This window comes from Geotrypetes seraphini, chromosome 13 (genome assembly GCF_902459505.1).
Source record: "Geotrypetes seraphini chromosome 13, aGeoSer1.1, whole genome shotgun sequence".
Taxonomy (NCBI): domain Eukaryota; kingdom Metazoa; phylum Chordata; class Amphibia; order Gymnophiona; family Dermophiidae; genus Geotrypetes; species Geotrypetes seraphini.
In genome coordinates this window covers 26482565-26504239 of record NC_047096.1, presented here as the reverse complement: position 1 = coordinate 26504239, position 21675 = coordinate 26482565, and the positions used below count along the sequence as shown (strand labels likewise).

General features: G+C 42.9%; 1 protein-coding gene across 3 annotated transcripts in view; it reads left to right on the top strand.

Annotated features, from left to right (window-relative positions):
- The first annotated feature begins 3750 nt into the window (after positions 1 to 3750).
- The window catches only part of LOC117347893 (stabilizer of axonemal microtubules 1-like), a 32107-nt gene continuing 14182 nt past the window's right edge, over positions 3751 to 21675 (top strand). For 2 of the 3 annotated variants that reach the window (XM_033919384.1, XM_033919382.1), the window contains exons 1-5: positions 3751 to 3958; positions 8099 to 8211; positions 12211 to 12347; positions 16650 to 16869; positions 17144 to 17266. In XM_033919384.1, the coding sequence (XP_033775275.1) occupies positions 3891 to 3958; positions 8099 to 8211; positions 12211 to 12347; positions 16650 to 16869; positions 17144 to 17266 (661 nt within the window). In that variant the 5' untranslated portion in view covers positions 3751 to 3890. The remainder of the gene's footprint in view (positions 3959 to 8098; positions 8212 to 12210; positions 12348 to 16649; positions 16870 to 17143; positions 17267 to 21675) is intronic. The other variant, XM_033919383.1, reaches the window with a different exon arrangement.

Below are 21675 nucleotides of genomic sequence, written 5' to 3'. Positions count from 1 at the left end.
TATGCTAATAGATCTCATGCATATTCATTGGGGAAATCCTGAAAACCCGACTGGATTGCGGCCTTCAAGGACCGACCTTTGACACCCCCGCTATAAACGGTGCCCCCAAAAATCTTCAGTTAGGCGCCATTTATAGAATTGTGCTTAGCGGCGCCTAAATTGGACTTAGGCACCAGCAGGCGTCAAAATCTTAGGCACCGCCTATTTGTGCTTGAGTTTTCTTGGCCTTAATATCGATACCTAAAGTAGGTGCCTAAGTCTAATTTAGGCACCTAAATGCATAATACACCCAAGATCCGCCCACAATCCGCCCATAACCACTCCCACTTTCTGGTAGGCATCTCAGGCTAGGTGCCTACCCAAAAGTAGTAGGCTCCTAACGAGTTAGGTGCCTACCACCCAATTAATTTTAGCCAATTATGAGCTCATTACTGCTCATTAACGATGCAGATTAAGCTAATTTAAAAATTAAGTTAGGAGCTTAGATCAACTAGGCGCACCAATCTAGGTGCCTAACTTCAGGTGCTGTTTATAAAATCTAGGCCAAAATGTTAGCTCTGAGATTATTTTGAAGTGGTGCGATTTTCAAGTGAACAGAAAAAGGCAAGGGAGGTGTCTTTTCAACCAATGATATAGCCTTTATTTAAAAACAGTGGCCCCAACAAGGATCCCTGTTTCGGTGAATAGGAAACACCTTCCTCAGGGGACATTATTGAGAAATATGTAACACATAAAAAAAACATTAAAATCATAAGACACATATCATGATGCATATACATTAATCAGCATGTATTTTATTATTTAATAATAATAATAATAATAGCAGTTTATATACCGCAGGACTGTGAAATTTAATCATTTCATTGGTTCATGCACATTGTCCATTCATGCTTTAAATTTAGCATCTTCATTTTATCACAAATGGCTCCTTTGTAGTTTTTATCTATGCTTTGTTTCATCCGTTTCTGCCTCATGATATCAGTTGGTTGACATGTTTTATCTTGGTATATGTTTCATCATTTAATCATCTTATTGGTAAATTTGGAATGTCCATTCATGTTTTAAGTTATCAGAAATTACTCGAATTTGGTTTTTATTTATGCTCTACTTAACTGTTTCTGCCTCATGATATTAGTGGATTGATCTGGGTACATGTTTAATTTTATCTTATGATATGTTCTGTCTCAGTAAAGTTTATATGTTTTTCCCCATTTAGATTGCTATATGTTTGATAGATGCCGGACAAATGTAGTTTCTGGTTGCTTGAGAGTTACTATTAAAAATAGGCCTAACTAATACTCTTCTCCAGGGGTGCCCACACTTTTTTGGCTTGCGAGCTACTTTTAAAATTACTAAGTCAAAATGATCTACCAACAATAAAATTTTAAAAAACACAAAGCACTGTACGCAGAGAAAATGTTAATTATCATTTGTATTTTGGGGGGGGGGTTCAGAGGTCAAGGCAGATGACTTTAAAATATGCAATGTCACCTCAGTAACAACTATACAAAAATAGATAAATATTTTTGTAAGTTCTTGTTGTAATACATCTTGGATAATTCTTTTGTAATCCGCCTTGAACTGCAAGGTAATGGCGGAATAGAAATCCCTAATGTAATGTAATGTAATGTAATACCCCCTCCCCTTTTACTACACTGCGATAGCAGTTTTTAGCGCATGGAGCTGTGCTGAATGCCCCTCACAGTTCCCGACGTTCATTAAACATTTACTAAACACTATCGCAGTTTAGTAAAAGGGGGCCATAGTGCAAAATATAGACAGCAGATTTACATTCTCAAAACGGACACATTTTGATCACTAAATTGAAAAGAAAATCATTATTCCTACCTTTTTGTCTGGTGATTTCATGAGTCTCTGGTTGCACTTCCTTCTTCTGTAAATCCAATATTTCTTTCTTTCTGTCTTTCAAATGTATTCTTATAATGTTTTTAGAAATTTTTTAAAAACACACTTGTTTGATAAGTTTGTTACATAAGTTTGTTCTTAACTGTATATTTTTATCATGTTTTTTCCTGAACTTATGTATATTTCGCTAATTGTACAATTCTTCTTATTTGTGAACTGCCCGGAACTTTTATGGATGGGTGATATACAAGAATAAAGTTATTATTATTATTTTCCTGCCCCCTCCCCTTTTCTTTCTTTCTCGCTCTGTCCCCTCTTTATTTCTCTGTCTCTCTCCCCCTGCCTGCCTGTCTTTTTTGCTCTCTCCCCCTGCCCCCCCAGCCATTGCGCTGATTTCTCCACTTCCCGATTCTTTCTCTCTCCTTGCCCTCCCCCAAACCATCGCACTGATTTCTCCACTTCCCCAATTCTTTCTCTCTCCTTGCCCCCCCTTCCCCTCCCAAGTCACCATGACGATTTCTCCCTGCTTCCCCGAGCCAGGCCTGGCGCATACATGCGCCAGGCCCACAAGCCTTCACCTCCGACGTCAATTCTAACATCGGAGAGGGAATTCCAGGCCAACCAGGAAGCGATTGGCTGGCCCAGAACTTCCTGCCTCCCCTGGCTCGGGGAGGCAGGAAGATCAAAATCGCAAAGGCAACGCGATCGACTCATGTTGCCTTTGCTATCTACTGGTGATCGATCATTTGGGCACCCCTGCTCTACTCTATACTATAACAACCTAAAGAGAGGGTTTCACTATAACCCTCCCCACGAAATCTTCTATGCCACAACTGCTCAATAACCAGAACCTTCAGGCCCTCAGAGGTGCCACCAGATGCTCAATAATATCTCATAGCAACTGGCTTTACGCCCCCTTTCGTCATCGGGTCATTAATTTTTAGAGAGATTTTTTTTGTGCAATGCTATAGTTTGCTTGTGTGTTCATTCAATAAATAGTTAATAAAATTTGTTACACTTATCTTGGGTGGTTCAGCCAAGAGGGACAGAGTACCGCCAACATGTTTCACCCTATCCGGGTTTCATCAGGGCACAATCCCTCAAAACTGTGTAACTCTATACGACGTGGCCACCCGAATAATTGATCCATACTATGCCACACCATAAACTGTTCCAGACAAACTATCAGACATGTGGTAGGCAAAGTATGGGCATACTCAGGTGTGGCATGTCAAGTTTACACTTAAATTTCTGCCAGAAATTGATTTTATTTTCATTTTTATTTAAAATATTGCAATATTTCTGGTTGCTAGAAAGTTCTGGTTGCTTGAGTTCCGGTTAACAGTCTACTGTAAATGTTTACATGTCATTCTGCTGACTATGCATACCCACAGAAATACATCTATTTCCATAAACTAAACTTATACACATCATAGATGTCCTGTGTGTTTCTTGCCACACTGTGCAAGGCAATGTTAAGTGAGCCATTTTATCTGGGTAAATTGCTCTTTGCCTACTTAAATGGTTTAGACTAGAGAATTGCTCTCAGTACTTACGTGCATAGTATCAGGGGTTAACACCACACACAGAAGCTATTTGTTTGGTCTGCCCCGGTTGTTAGGTACAGAGCAGATTTCCTGGACTGTAAATCTGCCAGATCTTGGATTGTCATTAGTGAATATTTTGCTACAGCACACAATGACTGTGCCCTCCCTTCCTCCCCTTTCGCAATTGATCGCAGCCTGGGACTGCCAGGGGCTGTGGAACCAGCTCTCACAAGGAACGCCCTCCTCCTCAACCCCCTTCCTCCCCAATCAGAAGTAAAAAGGGGAAGAGCTGGAACTGGTCATAGCAACGGCAACACACCAAAGCCCAGCACTTACTATGGCTACTGGTAGCCATGAGGATGTCTTGGCCACCAACCCAGGGTTTTCAGCTGGCATTTCTTTAAGGGCACTGCTGGAATCCCTTTGGAACAGAGGAAGGTAGAAAGGATCGCCCTTCAAAACAAGGGGAACTTAGCGATGGCCCAAACTACGGCTCCTTTGGCCGTACCAGAATTCTCTTGCATATGTCAGCTCTGTGACTGTGGGTAAGCCAGCAATGTACCCCACCCCCACCTTGGAAGTGAAGAGGGAGTCGTTGATTCTTTCAGGGTTGATTTTATTTCTGCAATCCGAATGAGTTGTCAGTTTACAAATATCAGGGTGGGTTGTTTGTTGTTGTGTGGGGGTTTTTTTTTCCCTGTAATGTAGTCTGCTGTTGGTGTCATTGGAGAACAAGGGAAGACCATGGGGCAGTCAGACCAAAGGACAGGACTCCAGCTGATAGAAGAAGCTATTGAAACTGAAGTGGGAAGGTGTAATTTAGCATGGTGGAAGGGCCTCCTATGTCCTTACATACAAGTAATAGCACCCTTTGTGGATGACGTCATGGAATTTTCAGTTTCTCCCCCTCCCCCCCCTTTTTTTTTTTTTTTTTTTACAAAACTGCACTAGCGGTTTTTAGCATAGGCCGGCTTGCTGGATGCACTGCGCTGCTCCCGACACTCATAGAGTTCCCATGAGCATCGGGAGCAACGCAGAGTATTCAGCGTGCTGGCCTGCGCTAAAAATTGCTACCACGGTTTTGTAAAAGAGGGGAGGGGGTTATTAGCCACTACAGAGACTTGTGAATCTGTACGGAATACACCCAAAGTAGGGACGTCACAAGGAAAAAGGGTCGTTCTAGTCCTGCTAACTTAAAAATGTTTCTTAGATATCTTGACCTTTGTAGTCCTACATGCTCTTGTTAGACTGCACTACCTATAATGCCTCATGTCTCTTTTTAAAGGAGAAGAATTGCAGAATAAGGAAGGTATGTTCATTTGGTCATCTGATATTATTACAAAGTTCTGAAGATGGCATTCAGATATACCTTGGAGCATTTAATAAGCCTCTGTCTGAAAAGCAAATGATATTCCTTGCAAATTTTGCTCTTCTGAGTTCTGCTACGGCTCAGGAGCAATGCTGTGCCTCGCCTGCAGAGTATCAGGGTTTGATTTCTTGGCCAGGCCATCTTCCTGTATGGTCGAACCATGGAGTAGGATTCCTCCGAGGAAGTAGTCACAGTTTCTAGGGGAGTGCCAGCCATCACACTATGGTAACAGATTGGGATAATTTTATAATATGTGAAAAGTCAAAAAGGCACCTGTTTTATAAAGGCAACATGGGGGTTTATGTATCTTTTTAAATAGGCTCCTACAATGACCTCCACAGCACACAAAAATTTAAAGGCATTACAATGTCCAATCCAATATATGCCATGAGAGAGATTTGCATACCAAGAAGGCAGTGCAGACAAATCTCTCTCATGCATATTCATTGCGGATATCCTGAAAACCTGACCTGCCAGTAGATCTCGAGGACTGGACATGGGTAGCCCTGACATATAACATAGACATGTCTAAACAACGTCATTAATCGTCCCTGTTATAAATAGGAATAGAGCACAAATTCAATCAATTCAGAAATACAATCAAACTTTAAATCATACATTGCTGTCAAAAGAGTTCTAAAAGGCAGTTATCGACTGAAATATACCTTAGCATAAGAAGGCATTGGCAAATAATTGAGTTTTCAGCATTTACTTAAAATTCATCCTCCCCACACTAAACCGCAGCACGATATACAAATACATAAGAGACAGTCACTGCTCTACAGAGCTTATAAGACAAATAGGACGAATAAGAAATTAGGGGGTTTCATTTATTATGAGAATTATTAAAACAGCATGGATTCTGAACTGGTGAATAAGAGGTTAAGAATTTAAAGCATCCTCATAAGGTGATTAGAATACAGCCTGTGAAGGAGCTTGACATACCAGGGGGTGCTGAAAAGTTCTCAGCCCATCCAACTTCCTAAATCTGATGCTATTTTGCCACTGTAGCCGAATACAAGTAGAGTGCTATTTTTGTTTATTTTGTTAAGAGTCTGCAAATTGGCAAGTTACAAAACTAAAATAGCATCTTTTCAGCTAGAGTGGCAAAATAACATCAATTTTAGGAAGTTGATTGGGCTGAGAACTTTTCAGCACCCCTATACTGAGAGCTGGATTCTCTATTATCACCGACAAAATCCGATGGGCTGCTGTCGCAGTCATAAATGCAACGATTTTAAAAAAGACGAGTCATTCTTGAAGAACTGCGCATGCAAATGAGGTTCACGGAGGGACGCCAAATTTACATGAGATGAGTCGCTGGTGATAGCGATCGGTACATGTGCATAATAGACCACGGAAAGAGGCATAAATGGGCACATGTGCTGGGGAAAACTACGCCATAGGCATGCTTATTGTGGGCGTGCCTTATTGGAGTGCCACTTTCTTAGCATTATACTGCAAGGATCCCCCAGAAGTGTGGGGGGGGGGTGCAAGCATCAGCTCTCAACAAGCGCCTATAAGACACGCCCAAAATTTTTTTCAGCCCAAACTATTATATTACCATAATTTATGTGAATGGTATATTTTTTTTTTTTTTTTTTTTTTTTTTTTAGTTCAAAAAAATTTTTATTGGTTTTTGGAAAACATAAAAAAAAACTGAAGTACAAAAAGAAGAGCTTCCAAAAAATTTATCATGAGCCACAGCCAGAAACACATGTTTGAGATGCACTTTTCACAGTATCAGTACCCCCCGGACCAGCCAGTAATGTTTGGTCGTCAAAAGCCGGCGCCGCACTTGGAGAATCACCCAGCGATGATAAAGAATCGCCCGGAGTGCTCATTTAAATATTAACGAGCCCATTTTACTACCATTTTAATATTAATGACCTCATTGTAATACATTCATATGGCAGAGTCGGAGGCTGCTAGGGAGCTGTTCCGATATTCAACCAGTAAAATACTACCACTCTATACCGGCTGGAGCCGGTTTGTTTAGCTACCATCGTTAAAGGCTCGGTAAGTTTTGAGAAACCGGCCCTGACTCAGGAAGTCTAGTCCAGCTGCATGGTGCAGCAAGATGGAAGGACTGGAGTCTGGAGTTGGCGGTGGAGGAGGGGGAACAGTTGAGTGACTCACCCGATAAACTGAGTTCCAGGGAGGGGTGCAGGAAGAGTTAAGAGAGGAGAGATCCTGAGGAGCTGCAGAATAAATGCACTTGTAATTCAGTAAAAGGCGTCAACAACATTATTTTATAAGTGATACGGTGCGAGATTGGGAGCCAGTGAGATTTAACCAGTAAAGGTGTTACATGTTGATGAGAGAACACACTTCTCCTCCTTATTGATAGTGGCAATTAAAATCACTCATTATTATACTGTTGCCCAATTTGCCAGTTTTCCTAATCTCTGTAAACATCTGCTCATTCTCTATGTGGGGAGGGGGGGGACAGAAAAATTTTATTTCATGGTGTTTTCCCTATCATTTAGACTAGAGCAATAGTTCTCATACCTGTCCTGGAGGATCACTATCCAGTCAGAGTTCAGACTATCTCTAATGAATATACATGAGCAAGATTTGTATGCATGTCACCTTCACTATATGCAAATTTCTCTCATGCATATTCATTACACAAAAACCAGCGGGACTTATAAAATATCTTCAATAGCTCTGGTTAATTTACAAAAGTTCAATACAAAAAGAGCTATACATTCAAATCATTAAATATTATGATAAATATTTGTTTATTATTTAACCATTTTTATTGCACCCTCACTGAAAAAATTTAAAAAATTCATTTTAAATAACATATTTCATACAAGTCATATACAACAAAGCAATACACATGAAACTCTCCCGGTCTACCCTAATTACCCTCATTCCTGCACCTCCCCCATCCAGAAGCATACAACCCCCTACCATCCCCACCCCCACTTAAATTCCTGGTGGTCCAGCAGGGTCCGTTGAGGCAGGAGCAATGCCTATTCACTTCTGTCCATGGCTGTGGCCACATCCAATATGGTGGCTGTAACCTTTCACTCAATTGTTTCTGACTAAACTGGAAGCCCTATGGAATACAAAGAAACTGCCAAGCTGAAAAATCAATATATTTCCATTTTTCTAACCATGTGTAATCCTCTGTAAATGGTGCAACCATATTAAAATATTTTCAGCCCTAATGGCATAAAAAACAGAAATGTCGAAGTGAATGAAGGAAAAGGCTAGAGAGGCACAAAGAAGAGATCTGTGAACAGGTTATTGAGAGGAATAGCTGCTTCTGAGAATAATAAATTACTTTTTTTGTTTTGGGATTTAGTCGTCACAGACACCACAAAAACTGCACAAAAGGGATTACTCCGGTGCAGGAGCTTCCGGTCTCACAAAGATGTCAGCTGTCTCACTACAAATCCACCTTCACCTCTCCTCGCAGTAAGTAAATTCTGTCACTGCCCTTGGCCAGAGCGGAAGAATTTTTTTTACAGCTACTGTCCCCTTTCAGATTGCACAAAAACCTTTAAAAGTTTTGTTAATTTTGGACCCAAATGGAAATTCTGAATATTTTTAACTTGAAAAAGGAACAAAAAAAACAGCAAATGAAGGTGTATATATATATATATATATATATATATATATTATTTCAAACTGATGGCAACATATCAAATGATGATATAGAGATAAATATGATATGGTACAGTTGGAAATGAGTAAAGGCTCCTTTTACTAAAGTGTGCTGAAATCTGGGCTTTCCTGTGTGCTAAGCACAGATTTAACATAATACAATTTAAAACTTTTTTCTTTATCTTTTTTTCAGGTGGTACTAATGTTCATATTGACATGCATTACTTGTAAAAAGTGTTGTTGGTTTTTTTATAAATCTTTATTAATTTTTCAAGCTACAATTGTGCAACAAATGAATCACAAATATGGGTATTACAAACCAAGCACAAAAAATGTATAACATTAATGCTCTATTATTTTTATCCCCTCCCTCCCACCCAATACAAATATATTAAAATCTTCATGAAACTATTCATAAATTCCTATATCAATACCATTTCCATTCCCCCACCCTCCCAGGATGTGTATGTTTACATGTCCACAAAATTCTTCCTCTTTACAATATTTAGCCAATGGCTCCCAAACATCCATAAAATTCTTAAATTCTTAAAAAGTTAATGCAGGGGCACTTATGCTAACTGCTGCCAGGTTAGTGTGTGGAATCCAAATGCACTAGCAGTGGTGCAGCAAGGGTAGGAGCAGGGATCTCAAAGTCCCTCCATGAGGGCCGCAATCCAGTCGGGTTTTCAGGATTTCCCCAATGAATATGCATTGAAAGCAGTGCATGCACATAGATCTCATGCATATTCATTGGGGAAATCCTGAAAACCCGACTGGATTGCGGCCCTCAAGGAGGGACTTTGAGACCCCTGGGTAGGAAACACCTGGGGTGATGGTGCCCTTTCGTCCTCTTCTATACTCCTCCCCCCCCAACAATCCTTACCCGCCCCCTTCTGCCAAGTGCGTTCCCCATGCCTGTTTAGCTTCCCCTGTGCGAGCAACATCTCTACCTTGCTGCCCGTGCCAATGTTGGCTCCCCCTCTGATGTCCCTTCCTAGTCGTGGGACCCAGAAATGTCATAGGCCACCGTGAGCAGCAGGTCGGAGCTGCTGCTCACACTGGCGAGAGCTAGAGGTAGGGTGGCGGGGAATTGAAGGCGCGTGGCGGGGAAGAACTGGAGAGGCGCCAGTGCCCCCACCAAGACGGCGCCTGGGGCAGTCTACTGCCTGCCCCTTCCCTTACTATGCCATTGGGCGCTAGCTGGTTAACTCTTCCACGCCCATTCTCCACCCATGACACATCCCCTCCAAAAACATTTTTTTTACAAAAATAGTTAACAGGCAGAAAAGGGGAAAATACCACAAAATGCTTTAATACGTTTTGTGGTAGTCTGTTTTCCTACATTTCAAGTACATTAAGGCCTTAGCACGGTTTAATTTAAAAAAAAAGCCCCTAAGTTAGATGATTTTCAAATCATCCATGCATTCACTGGTGTTATCTATACCAGTGGTTCCCAATAGAGAATGACACGGTGACAAAATTCATCACCGTTCCCGTCCCCACGGATAACCGCGGGAAATAATCCCATGTCATTTTCTAGTGTCTATTTCAACCTCAGTCCTTCTACACCAGCATTCTTCAAAGCAAAGCTTGCAGGTCAGTGGTTGTGGCCATTCATACTCTGATTCTTATGTGAGCCAAGGATAATGAAGCCATTGTGACATCACTGATGTGATTGGCTCTTAGGCACTTGTGGATTGAGGCATTATGACATCACAATATCTGCTCTTAGTTCCAGAGACTGTCATTCTGTAGTGTCTGTTTCAACATCGGTCCTTCTACACCAGCATTCTTCAAAGCAAAGCTTGAGGGTCAGTGATTGTGGCCATTCATACTCTGATTCTTCCCTCTCTCCTTAAAGAATGACATGAAGATGGTTTCCCGCGGTTATCCGCGAGGACGGGAACGGTGATGAATTTTGTCACCGTGTTATTCTCTAGTTCCCAACCCTGTCCTGGAGGACCACCAGGCCAATCGAGTTTTCAGGATAGCTCTAATGAATATGCATGGGGCAGATTTGCATGCCTGTCACTTTCATTATATGCAAATCTCTCTCATGCATATTCATTAGGGCTAGCTTGAAAACTTGAATGGCCTGGTAGTCCTCCAGGACAGGGTTGGGAACCACTGATCTATATGACTAGCACTGTTAAATATCCGCACAAAGTGTGAAACATTTAAATTGGATACTTGAAGTAATTCACGTTATATTTGTTGGCCACCTATATGTATAAATTATGTTTCTTGGCTGACATCATGGATTAGAAGTTTAAGCTATAAAGCTAAGTGGTGCCAAGTCCAAAATGTTCCAAATAAACCAAATTTTAGATAGGTAGACAGATAGAGGATTTATTTAAGCTTGTTCAAATTTTTGGCATACACATTATTTATGCTTGTTAACAAAAGATTTTGAGCAGTAATAGACCAGTCTCACAGGCAAGTTGTTATTAGCGACTGTCTGCTTCTGAAATTTGGCCTTGATTAAGTTGAAAGGCATCTACCGGTATTTTTTTTTTTTTTAATGCCGGAATTGCACCTAAGGAGACTTTTTTACGATGTCTATTGCTACTGTGGGCATGGCTAATTCCGGAAGTGGCTTTTGGCATCATAAAGCGCCTCTGTAAGCGCAATTCACATAAAAGGTAGGCACTGGAAATGTAGGCCTTGAAAGCCCTGACCTAACTTTCCTGAAGGTATGATTCTATAAAAGGCACCATCGCATGATTGACATGTGATTGGCGATCAACAACGGGGCTTTATATAGAATCTGGGCCTTCATCTTTATTTTTATATGGTTTACTACTTATTTGTAAAGATCTCCTTCCATCTAAGGCAACTTCACTAAATCCTCACACTCTATGTCTTCTCCTTGAATTACAGTGAGTACTAGAGAGCTGAACGGGAACTTAGTTGATGGGAATCCCAGGGATCCTGCTGGGTTCCCCCCTGGGACCGTGGGGATCCGGTGGGGATCCCCACCATGGTTGCAGGGATCCTTCAGGGATGGGGACACCTCAAAGGACTCCCACAGATGTTATCTCGCAAGTGTCTCCTTCTTCCTGCTCCCCAGCCGCACTCTCACCTCCACAAAGCCACATGCAATGCTCCCTGCACCCCACCTACAGCCAATCCGGAAGTCTTCCCTCCAACATCAGAGCTTACATTAGTGGGACGGCTTCCAGGTCAGCCACATGCTGCATGCAGGAACTGCTGCCCATGGCCCTGCGAAGAAGTTAGTAAGGCAGGAAGGAGGCAGCCTACCTGGAGGCTCTGTCTGGTACACACTCGCAGGAGGGGAGGGGGGCCCAAGTACTTGGGCCACAGAAGAGAAGGAGAGAGCAAGCGCATTTGGGACAAGAAAGGAAGAGAGAGGGGGCATGGACTTGGGACAAAGGAGAGAGCGTATTGGGACATGGGAGGGGCAAGAACTTCAGACAAAGGTTGGAAGGAAGGAGGGCGGCATGAACTTGGGACACAGAAGGGAAGGAAGGAGTGTATTTGGACACAGAAGGGAAGGAGGGAGTATGTTTGGACACAGAAGGAAGGAAGGGGGCACAAACTTAGGACATAGTTTGGAGGAAAGGAGGGAAAGAGGTGCTGAGGTGGGGGAGGGAATAGAAAGGGAGTGAGAGGGAAAGACAGATAAGGCAGCCTCCAGAAATATAGCTATTATTATGTAGCTTACTCAGTGGGTAGTAAAAAGATATTCCCATGACTGAGAAGATAAGTGATTCCTATAAACACAATTTACGTTGCATTGCTCAAGGTTACAGACTTTATCATCATGCTGCCACTCTTTCTTTCTCACAGATGTGCACCCCCGAAGTAGTAAGAGGCCCCTCCGCACACCTCTACTTCCCAGCCACCCAAGCATGACATTCGACACTACCCAGCGGTCAGAGTTTATCCCCAAGGAGCTGGGAGAGAGAACCAAACCCTACATGCCGGTAAGCTGGAGACTGTTGACAAGGCCCTCCACAGTTCCTCTCTTCTTTCACCCACTACCCACCATTCCTTCCAGCTTATGGAAAGCAGTATGCCTTTACCTTGTAGTTATAGACGACTATTATACTTAGGGGGAAATAACAAAGTGATCACAATGATGTAAACTATCAAGCACTTGCTTCAGCTACACAGATTAAACAGAAAAGGAGCTAGACTCAAAAAATGGAGGAAAAAGCCTCAGAACCCTGTGAGGAGCAGAGCAAACGCCCATTAGAGAGAGGGTAATAACTTCATCAGCTCAAAAAAAACTCCTTTATTCAAAAATCAAATTTAAAATCTGACTTCTTGCAACAACTTAATCATACTCTTTGATATCACAATTTAAACAAACGTGCTGAACAAATGACAACCATAACCTGCAGAGCACACAATGACCTGGTCCTACTGCAAGTAGCCAGCGTTTTGCTATCGCGCTGCTTCAGGAAATATAGGGCAGCGTTGTTAGATTCTGTGCGGAACATGGAGGATTGCTGAAAACAATGCCATATGGCCCGTCCAGTCTGCCTATCCACAGTATCCACTATCTCCTCCTCTCCCTAAGAACTCAAGTGCCTGTCCCATGCATTCTTAAATTCAGACACAGACTGTCTCCACCACTTCTACTGGGAGACTGTTCCATGCATCAAACATCCTTTCTGAAAAAAAGTATTTCCTTAGATTACTCTTGAGCCTATAACCTCTTGACTTCATCCTATGCCTTCTAATTCCGGAGCTTCTTTTCAAATGAAAGAGATTTGCCTCATGCGCATTTATACCATGTAGGCATTTAAACGTCTCTATCATATCTCCCTTCTCCCGCATTTCCTCCAAAGTATACATATTGAGATCTTTAACTCTGTCTCCATATGTCTTATGATGAAGACCACCGATCATTTTAGTAGCCTTCCTCTGGACCAACTACATCCTGTTTATATCTTTATGAAGGTGTGCTCTCCAGAATTATACACAATATTTTAAATTAGATCTCACCAGTCTTATACAAGGACATCAATACCTCCTTTTTCCTACTGGCCCTCCCTATGCACCCTAATATCCTTTGAGCTTTCACCATTGCATTGTTTGGCCACCTTTAAATCATCACATATAATCACACCCAACTCCTGCTCTTCTGTCATACACATAAATTCTTCACCCCCTAAACTGTACCGTTCCCTCGGGTTTTTGCAACCCAAATGCATGACCTTGCAGTTCTTAGCATTAAATTTTAGCTGCCAAATTTCAGACCATTCTTCAAACTTCGCCAGGTCTTTCTTTATGTTATTCACACCATCAGGGGGGGGATCTACTCTATTGCAGATTTTGTATCATCTGCAAAGAGGCAAATCTTACCTGACAGCCCTTCAGCAATATCACTTACTAAGATGTTAAAAAGAACAGGCCCAAGAACAGAACCTTGAGGCACACCACTGGCAACATCCCTATCCTCAGAGAGATCTCCATCCATTCAACCAGTTCCTGACCCAGTCCATCACTTTTTGGCCATCCCAAGAGCACTCCGATTATTTAATAGATGCCTGTGTGGAACACTAAAATGTAAATACACCACATCTAGCGCACTCCCTCTACCCAATTCTCTGGTCACCCAGTCAAAGAAATTGATCAGATTTGTCTGTCAAGTCCTGCCTCTAGTGAATCCAAGTTGCCACGGGTCCCTTAATCTACAGGATTCCAGAAAGGTCAATATGAGGGGGGTGCCGAAAAGTTTTCAGCCCAACCAACCAACTTCCTAAATTCTGAGTGTTTTTTGCCATTGCAGCTGAAGAGAGTGTTATCATATTTCGTTAAGTGCCAAGTTGCAGAAATGAAATTCCATGTGTAGACATTGTTTCAGATCATTGATTTAACCATATCCACTTCATTTTCTTCTTTGCTGGGCTGAGAACTTTTCAGTGCCCCCTCGTATTTTCTATTTTAAAAGTGTTTCCATTAATTTACTTACCAGCCTAGGTAGGATCCTAGTTGGGACCTCAGCTTTTTTAACTTTTTTAACTTTTTTAATTGAGAGTTTTACACTAGAAAATATCACTGTTGGTTGATTTCGACATTTTGCTTGCCTTTTTTGCTTGTCTGGAAATGAACAACGCATTTTCCACGTAAAATATAAATGGGAAAGAAGTCTTAGAAAATCTTGCCCACATTTCTTGATCACATACTGCAGCAAATCCAAGCTAGCATCTGTCTCAACAGTGTTCACCAGAGCATCTGGGTTATATTACCTTTGTCAAACTGATTGTAAAACAGCCTGGAATGCCAGCTCTTTATCCTAGAACTGAAGTTCTCCACCCTATCTTTGAGGTGCCTCCTCTGTTTCCAATTGATCCATTTTTCAGGATATTCATAATGATTATGTTTCAGATATATTTACATACTAGTGTTTAAGCCCGTTACATTAACGGGTGCTAGTAAAGCCTCCTTCCCTCACATGTCCCCTATTTTCAGTCCCAGCTCCAATTCCAAACCCATTTTTACCCCCAGCCCCCTTCTCCCATCTTTTCCCTTTCAGCCCCAGCCCCCTTTTCTCACCAGCAGCATTTCCCTCCTCACTCCACTTCCCTGTGCAGTAGCAGCAGAAGCATTCCCTCCCCCTCCATTTTCCTGTGCAGCAGCAGCAGCATTTCCCTCCTCCAACCCACTTCCCTGTTCAGCAGCACCTCTTCCTTGCTCCCCCTGTCCCTCTTCCCTGTTCCCCCGGTCCAGCAGCACCTCTTATGTACTCCCCCTGCCCCTCTTCTCTGCTCCCCCTGTCCAGCAGCACCTCTTCCCTGCTCCCCCTGTCCCTCTTCTTTGCTCCCCCAGTCCAGCAGCACCTCTTCCCTGCTCCCCCTCACCGCCTTCCAGACTTTGTCCCACCCCCACCCTCCAAAGCCAGCTTGCCTGCCTGCCTGCTATCCCCCTGTGCAGTAGAACTCTCTTCCCCCCCCCCCCCCTCGTCAGCAGCACCTCTTCCCTGCTCCCCGGTCCCTCTTCACATATTTGTAAAATGGCCTAAAACAGAAGTCTGCCATATTGCATTGCAGTTATAAAATGATTTGCAGTGGATCTTTGTACCTGCCTGCCAGCCATCCCCCTGTGCAGTAGAACCCTCTCCCCCCCCCACCCCGCCACTATCACCACCGTGCAGCCGACCCCATTGACCTTCCCACCACGAGACGACCGTCAAACCTACTGGCTCCAGCAGCGGCCACATCACACTAAAGACGCTGCTTCACAGCCTTCCCATGCTCTGATTTCGGACAACACACCTTCCTCAGCATTAAAGGGAAAAAACAAGTGCCCGAACGAGTGTAGTGCTAGATTGTAAGAAGCATAGCAATCCAGCACTACACTCGTTTGGGCACTTCTTTTTTCCCTTTAATGCTGTTTGTTGCAAAACCTTATCTACCACGGACCCCTGAGGAAGGTGTGTTGTCCGAAACACGAACATGTCGGGTCCCTCGGTTGGTAATAAGGTTGTATATACCATTAGAGTTTGAAATAAACAATGCCTGCATCTTGTACATAGTCTGCAGTTGTTTTTGGTTTTTGCTTTTCGTTTGGGGGATGTACTACCAACATGACTTCACATTTCACCTCAGGCTGTTTCAAGACATATCCCCTTATTTTCTGTCAGCCCATCATAGGTCATCACTCTCTTAAATGATACCCCTAGCAATTCAAACAGTAGATTATAGCCACATGGATTCCTGTCACTTACCCCCTCCTTTACAAAGCCGCGCTAGCGTTTTTAGCACCAGTCACAGCGGTAACAGCGCTGACGTTCATAGAATGCCTATGAACTTTGGAGCTATTACCGCCGCGGCCAACACTAAAACCACTTATGTAAAGGGGAGGAGGGCTTTACTTTTTAGTGCCACTAAATATCATTACAGATCACCGAAGTGAAAGCTGACTATTTTGTTGGTGGTCCAGAATCAGAGTCGGCATTTATGTGGTTAAGTGCCGATGTTCAGTACTTAACCACCTGAGTTAAGCAGTCATATCGGACCTCAGGGCTATGAATATCCAGGAATAGCATCAGCAGCAGCTAAAAATGTTCACCATTCCAGTTTGTTCTATCGTAATGATGGAGAATAAGGGGAAAAAGTATGTGCTTACAAGACTCCAAGTGAAATGAAACTGAAATATAACCGTATTTACAATTTAGTAACAAAAAAGGCACTCCATGACCTAATTACTGAGTAAAGCTCCTGGTCACTTTTTTATCCTACCAACTGTAAGTCAAAAGTCATTAATTCGCTTTACAGAAGGAATTGTACAAGGCCCCTGAGGAACCACTGTTGAGTGAGACCATGTACAGCCTACATTTCCCACCAAAGGAGCCTGTGATTAACACTGTCCGTCGCCCTCCAAGCAACATTCATGGTAGTCAGGCTAAGTTCCAAGACCACACCACCAACAAGGACTTCTTCAAGGACTGGAAATCGGGGCCACAGCCCAGATATGGAGAGCTGCCAGCAATTGCAGGTATTTGATCTACCACGCAGATCTAGCGAATGTAGGTAAGGAATGTCCTACCAGATGTGGAGAACTGCCAGCAAACACACATTCAGGTAATTCATTCAGATGTGATTTTGTAAGCACTGTTAAATTATCTATTAAGTGGTCTATATTTATTTGAATTCATCACAAGGAGCTTGAACCCTGTAATCCTAAATGCTGACTGAAAAAAAAAATCTGGTTTTAATTTTCCTGAAATGTTATTCAATGACCCCCCTCCACACAATCCTTCTTCCCCCAGGTTCTCTTTTGGCTCCTGACCGCACCACAAAGATGAAAACTACAACCCAGGAGCACTTCATCCAGAAAAACATCCCCAAACCACATTTGATTAAAAGAATCCAATCAAACATCACTATTGAAGGTAATCATTAAAGACATGTACATCAAAGTCAGCTATAGAAGAAATAACACTGGCCAACACTAATTTTAGTGCCTCAAATATTAGACCTATTTCTGGGTATATTTGACCTGCTGATTCCAAAAATGGCACCAGTTTTCTCCCTATCAGCTCTAGTTTTTGAGATACAGAACATGTGACACATACCACTCTTCACTCTGCTCACCCATTTAAAAAATCAGGATATTTTAATGTAGTGTTTAAATTAATATCTTTGAAGCATGAAGGAAATATATTAAAAATTAAAAGAAAAGTGTACAACATGAAAATCTACTTATTTCATACCAAAAGCATACCCTGGAGAAGCGGAGACTTAGAGGAGACATGATAGAAACCTTCAAGATCCTGAAGGGCATAGAAAAAGTAGACAGGGACAGTTTTTTCAAATTATGGGGAACCACAAGTACAATGGGGCACTCGGAGAAATTGAAAGGGGACAGGTTTAGAACAAACGCTAGGAAGTTCTTTTTCACCCAGAGGGTGGTGGATACATGGAATGCGCTTCCGGAGGCTGTGATAGGCAGGAGCACGTTGCAGGGCTTCAAAGAAGGTTTGGATAGGTTCCTAGAGGACAAAGGGATTGAGGGGTACAGATAGGAGTAGAGGTAGGTTATAGGGATAGGAGTGAGAGGCAAGTTATAGGAATAGTCAGGGACCACTGATCAGGCAATAGGCCTGATGGGCCGCCGCGGGAGCGGACCGCTGGGCAAGATGGACCTCTGGTCTGCCTTAGCTTCTTATGCTCTTATGATACAAACTTTCCTGCTCCTTTTGTAAGATTTCCAAGAGTGGATCTGCCAGGACAATCCTGCTTAAGATTCTAACAATAGTCTGCCATCATGTGTGCATCCCATCTTCCATGGTGTCTGGCTTCCATTGTTTTTATGTCTTGGTGAAATCTTTCACCTTGCTCTTCGCTTAAGTCACCAAGGTTCTCTGAAAAACGATCTAAGTGACATAAGAACATAAGCATTGCCTCCGCTGGGTCAGACCCGAGGTCCATCACGCCCAGCAGTCCCCTCACGCGGCAGCACAACAGGTCCAGGACCTGCACAGTACTCTTCTATCTATACCCTTCTATCCCCTTTTCTAGTAGGAAAATGTCCAATCCTTTCTTGAACCCCAATACCGTACTCTGCCCTATTACGTCCTCTGGAAGCGCATTCCAAGTGTCCACCACACGTTGAGTAAAGAAGAACTTCCTAGCATTTGTTTTGAATCTGTCCCCTTTCAACTTCTCCGAATGCCCTCTTGTTCTTTTATTTTTCGAAAGTTTGAAGAATCTGTCCCTTTCTATTCTCTCTATGCTCTTCAAAATCTTGTGACTGTGCAGATAATGGACTTTAACACTCATGTTACAGCCAAGCCTGTTGAAATGAAAGAGCAAATCCTCTACTAATTGTATGTAGTTGCCTGTCTCTTGTTGCCAAGAAAACTTTTCACAAGAACAAATGAAGACCAGGCATATGATTCGATTTCATTCACTGATGCTATGAAGTGTGGGTCATTTATATGTTGTCTGATCTGTGGACCATCGGAAATTCCTGCCTTCAGTTTTTCCATGGGAAGTCCAGGTAACATATGCGCTATGGGGCTCATAATCAAAACTTTAAAACATCCAAAAATCAGCCTAAGTCGGCACTTGGATGTCCTAATAGCAGGTTGTCCAAATGCCGATAATCAAAACCTACTTTCTGGATATGCAGCAGCACTTCTAAGTTGCTGTGCATCCAGAGATCAAAGGGGCGTGTTGGAAAGTGTGTTATGGGTGAGAATCAGGCAGGCTTCAACCTGAACATACTGCAGCCATAATCAAAGCTTTCCTAGAGGGAACTTAGACGCTGGCAGTTAGGCCTGTTTGAGTTGCGTCTAAGTTCCACATAGGTGCCCAAACTGACAAGAAGACAACTGGAGGATTTAAGGCATGCCCCCCCCCTTTACTGCCTGAGTGGTCACGACTCCCTCCCACCACCCAAAAAGCAAAAAAAACAAAATCCATAGGCTTCCCATCAGCTGATCGCAGCAGAGGAATCCCCATCAACTGAGCCAGTTTCAGGAATTCCTGGCAGCTCAGCTGATGAAGATTTCCCCCTGCCAGGATCAGCTGAGCCGCACAGCCTTGCCCTCCCCCCCCTACATCTCCAGACCTTCCCTCACATCACCCTGATTGGCTCAAAATTGCCATTTTGAGCCAATAAGAGCCTTCAGTCCCTCCCACTACATCCCAAGATGAAGTAGAAAGGGGAAGCCCCATAATTTGCAGCATGTGGCATTTTCAGCATGGGCTTTCCTCCTGCCGTTTTCTCATCCAAACGTATGGAGGGAGTCCGAGGATGCGGGAGGGGGGCTAGGAATGTTGGTGGGATGTGGCAGGGGTACAGAGATGTCAGGGGATGTCGGGGAAGGTCCGGGAATATCAGCGGGATGTCAGGGGGAGGGGTGCAGTGCTCCACGGCTTAGCTGATCTTGACACCTGGCTCAGCTGATGGGGATTCCTTCTGCTGTGATCAGACAAGGTAGTTGGTGGGTACGTCTACAAAACTTGCTTTTGTATGTTTTTCACGTGGACGTTTTTATTTTTGAAAATGGGCAAAAAAAGTAGACGTCCTAAGGACCAAAACTTATACCTAGCTCATTTTTAAAAATAATAGATGTTTGGCAGCTTTGAAAATGGACATTTTTCCTACTGGGTTTGTGGACATCTTGCACAAAACGTCTAACCTCAGGCTTAGGCACACTTTCGATTATGCCCCTCCATGTATTCAGTGCATGAACCGTTTTTATTCAAAGCCTTTACAAATTGTTTCATCAGGCCTAGCTTTATATGATTCTCTTTTGTGCTACCAAAGGTTCATTGATTACATTTTTCTCCTCCAACTACCATATATTCCCTCAGAGGCCAATTTGTTCTTGCCCAATGTTCATGTTTGGCTCTAATATCCCAAAAGCATATCTACTAACCCACAACCATGTCTAAGAAACTAGAGCTGATGCAGTCTATCCAATGCAATTTTCTGAATCGGTGCCCCAAATAACCCCAGGAACAGGTCAAAAATTCAAGGCACCAAGAAATTTTTTTGTTGTTGGCCTGTATAATCCATGTGGGGGGGGCATGGCTAGTGTGGGCACATAATAAACATCACTAGGCAACTGGTACAGTAACTTTTGAGGTAACTTACTCTGGTGTGATAGTGCCGTCTACCAGGACCTTCCCCTGCTCACTTTTAATATACATGGTCCCTGCTTGAATCGCCAGACTCGTCTGAACTATGCGGCATGGGGAAACTATTAATGCAGCTTCTCCTTTAGCACGTGCTAAAACTTACCTCCAGGAACCATTTCAGAGGCCTGTGGGCAAGGTCAGTAGAGTTAAGGGGACCAGTAGACTTATAAGGGTGGGTCAATGGTGTGGGCAGACTTGATGGGCTGTAGCCCTTATCTGCCGTCATCTTTCTATGTTTCTATGTTTCTACCAAACAAGGCTTTAGTCTAAGACTAACTTCATAGCTCTCATTCCAAAGCATCCCCCTCCCCCCAAAAAAAAATTCTATAAATGGTGTCTAGAGTTAAGTGCCCAGTTGTAGAATTGGTTCAGTTTTGCACATAACATAACTGGATCATTGGCACTAAATTGTCCCTTATTGTAGTCAACAAGCACTAATTGCCAATGATTATTTTATTTATTTGGATTTATTAACCACCTTTGTGAAGAGATTCTCAATTGCACGCATAACTAACCTACGCCCCTAGTCTGTATATTTAGTGCCTAACTTCTCTCGCACACATGGTGCAAGGGTGGATCATGGGTGTTCCCAGCAATTATACACATAGTTATAGAATACTTCCATTTCCCGCCTAATTGACATTTGTTAAGCATGAGCATTTATATAGGCTTTTGGCAGGCATAGATGTAAATGACTTAAGCTAATATAGAATTCACATAATCCCGGCATCTATCTCGGGGCACTATTTACTGAATCTACCCCATGTGACCTGTAGTTTTCAGGCCTGGTATTCAGCCAATTGCAGTTGGTGATTTTTAAGGCACTGACCACTTTGGACAGAATTTGACCCAGATATTCAATGCTAGGCCTAGTCTTCGGATCTTGCTTTGCCACCAGAAATAATCTGGATGTCAACTGATATTTAGTGCCAATTCCCAGCTAACTGGCAGAGTGAGATAAGACAGCTTTCTGCCATCCTACTTGACCAGACAGGGCACCAGCCCTGAACATAAGCAGTACATGGATAACTTATGGGTTCACCCTGACCTCGCCCCTCGCACTAGTCAGATAGTGGTCTCCCTGAATGTTCAGCAGCTCTATCTGGTTATGTGCTGCTGAATATCCAAAGATCACTCAGTCAGCAGGCGA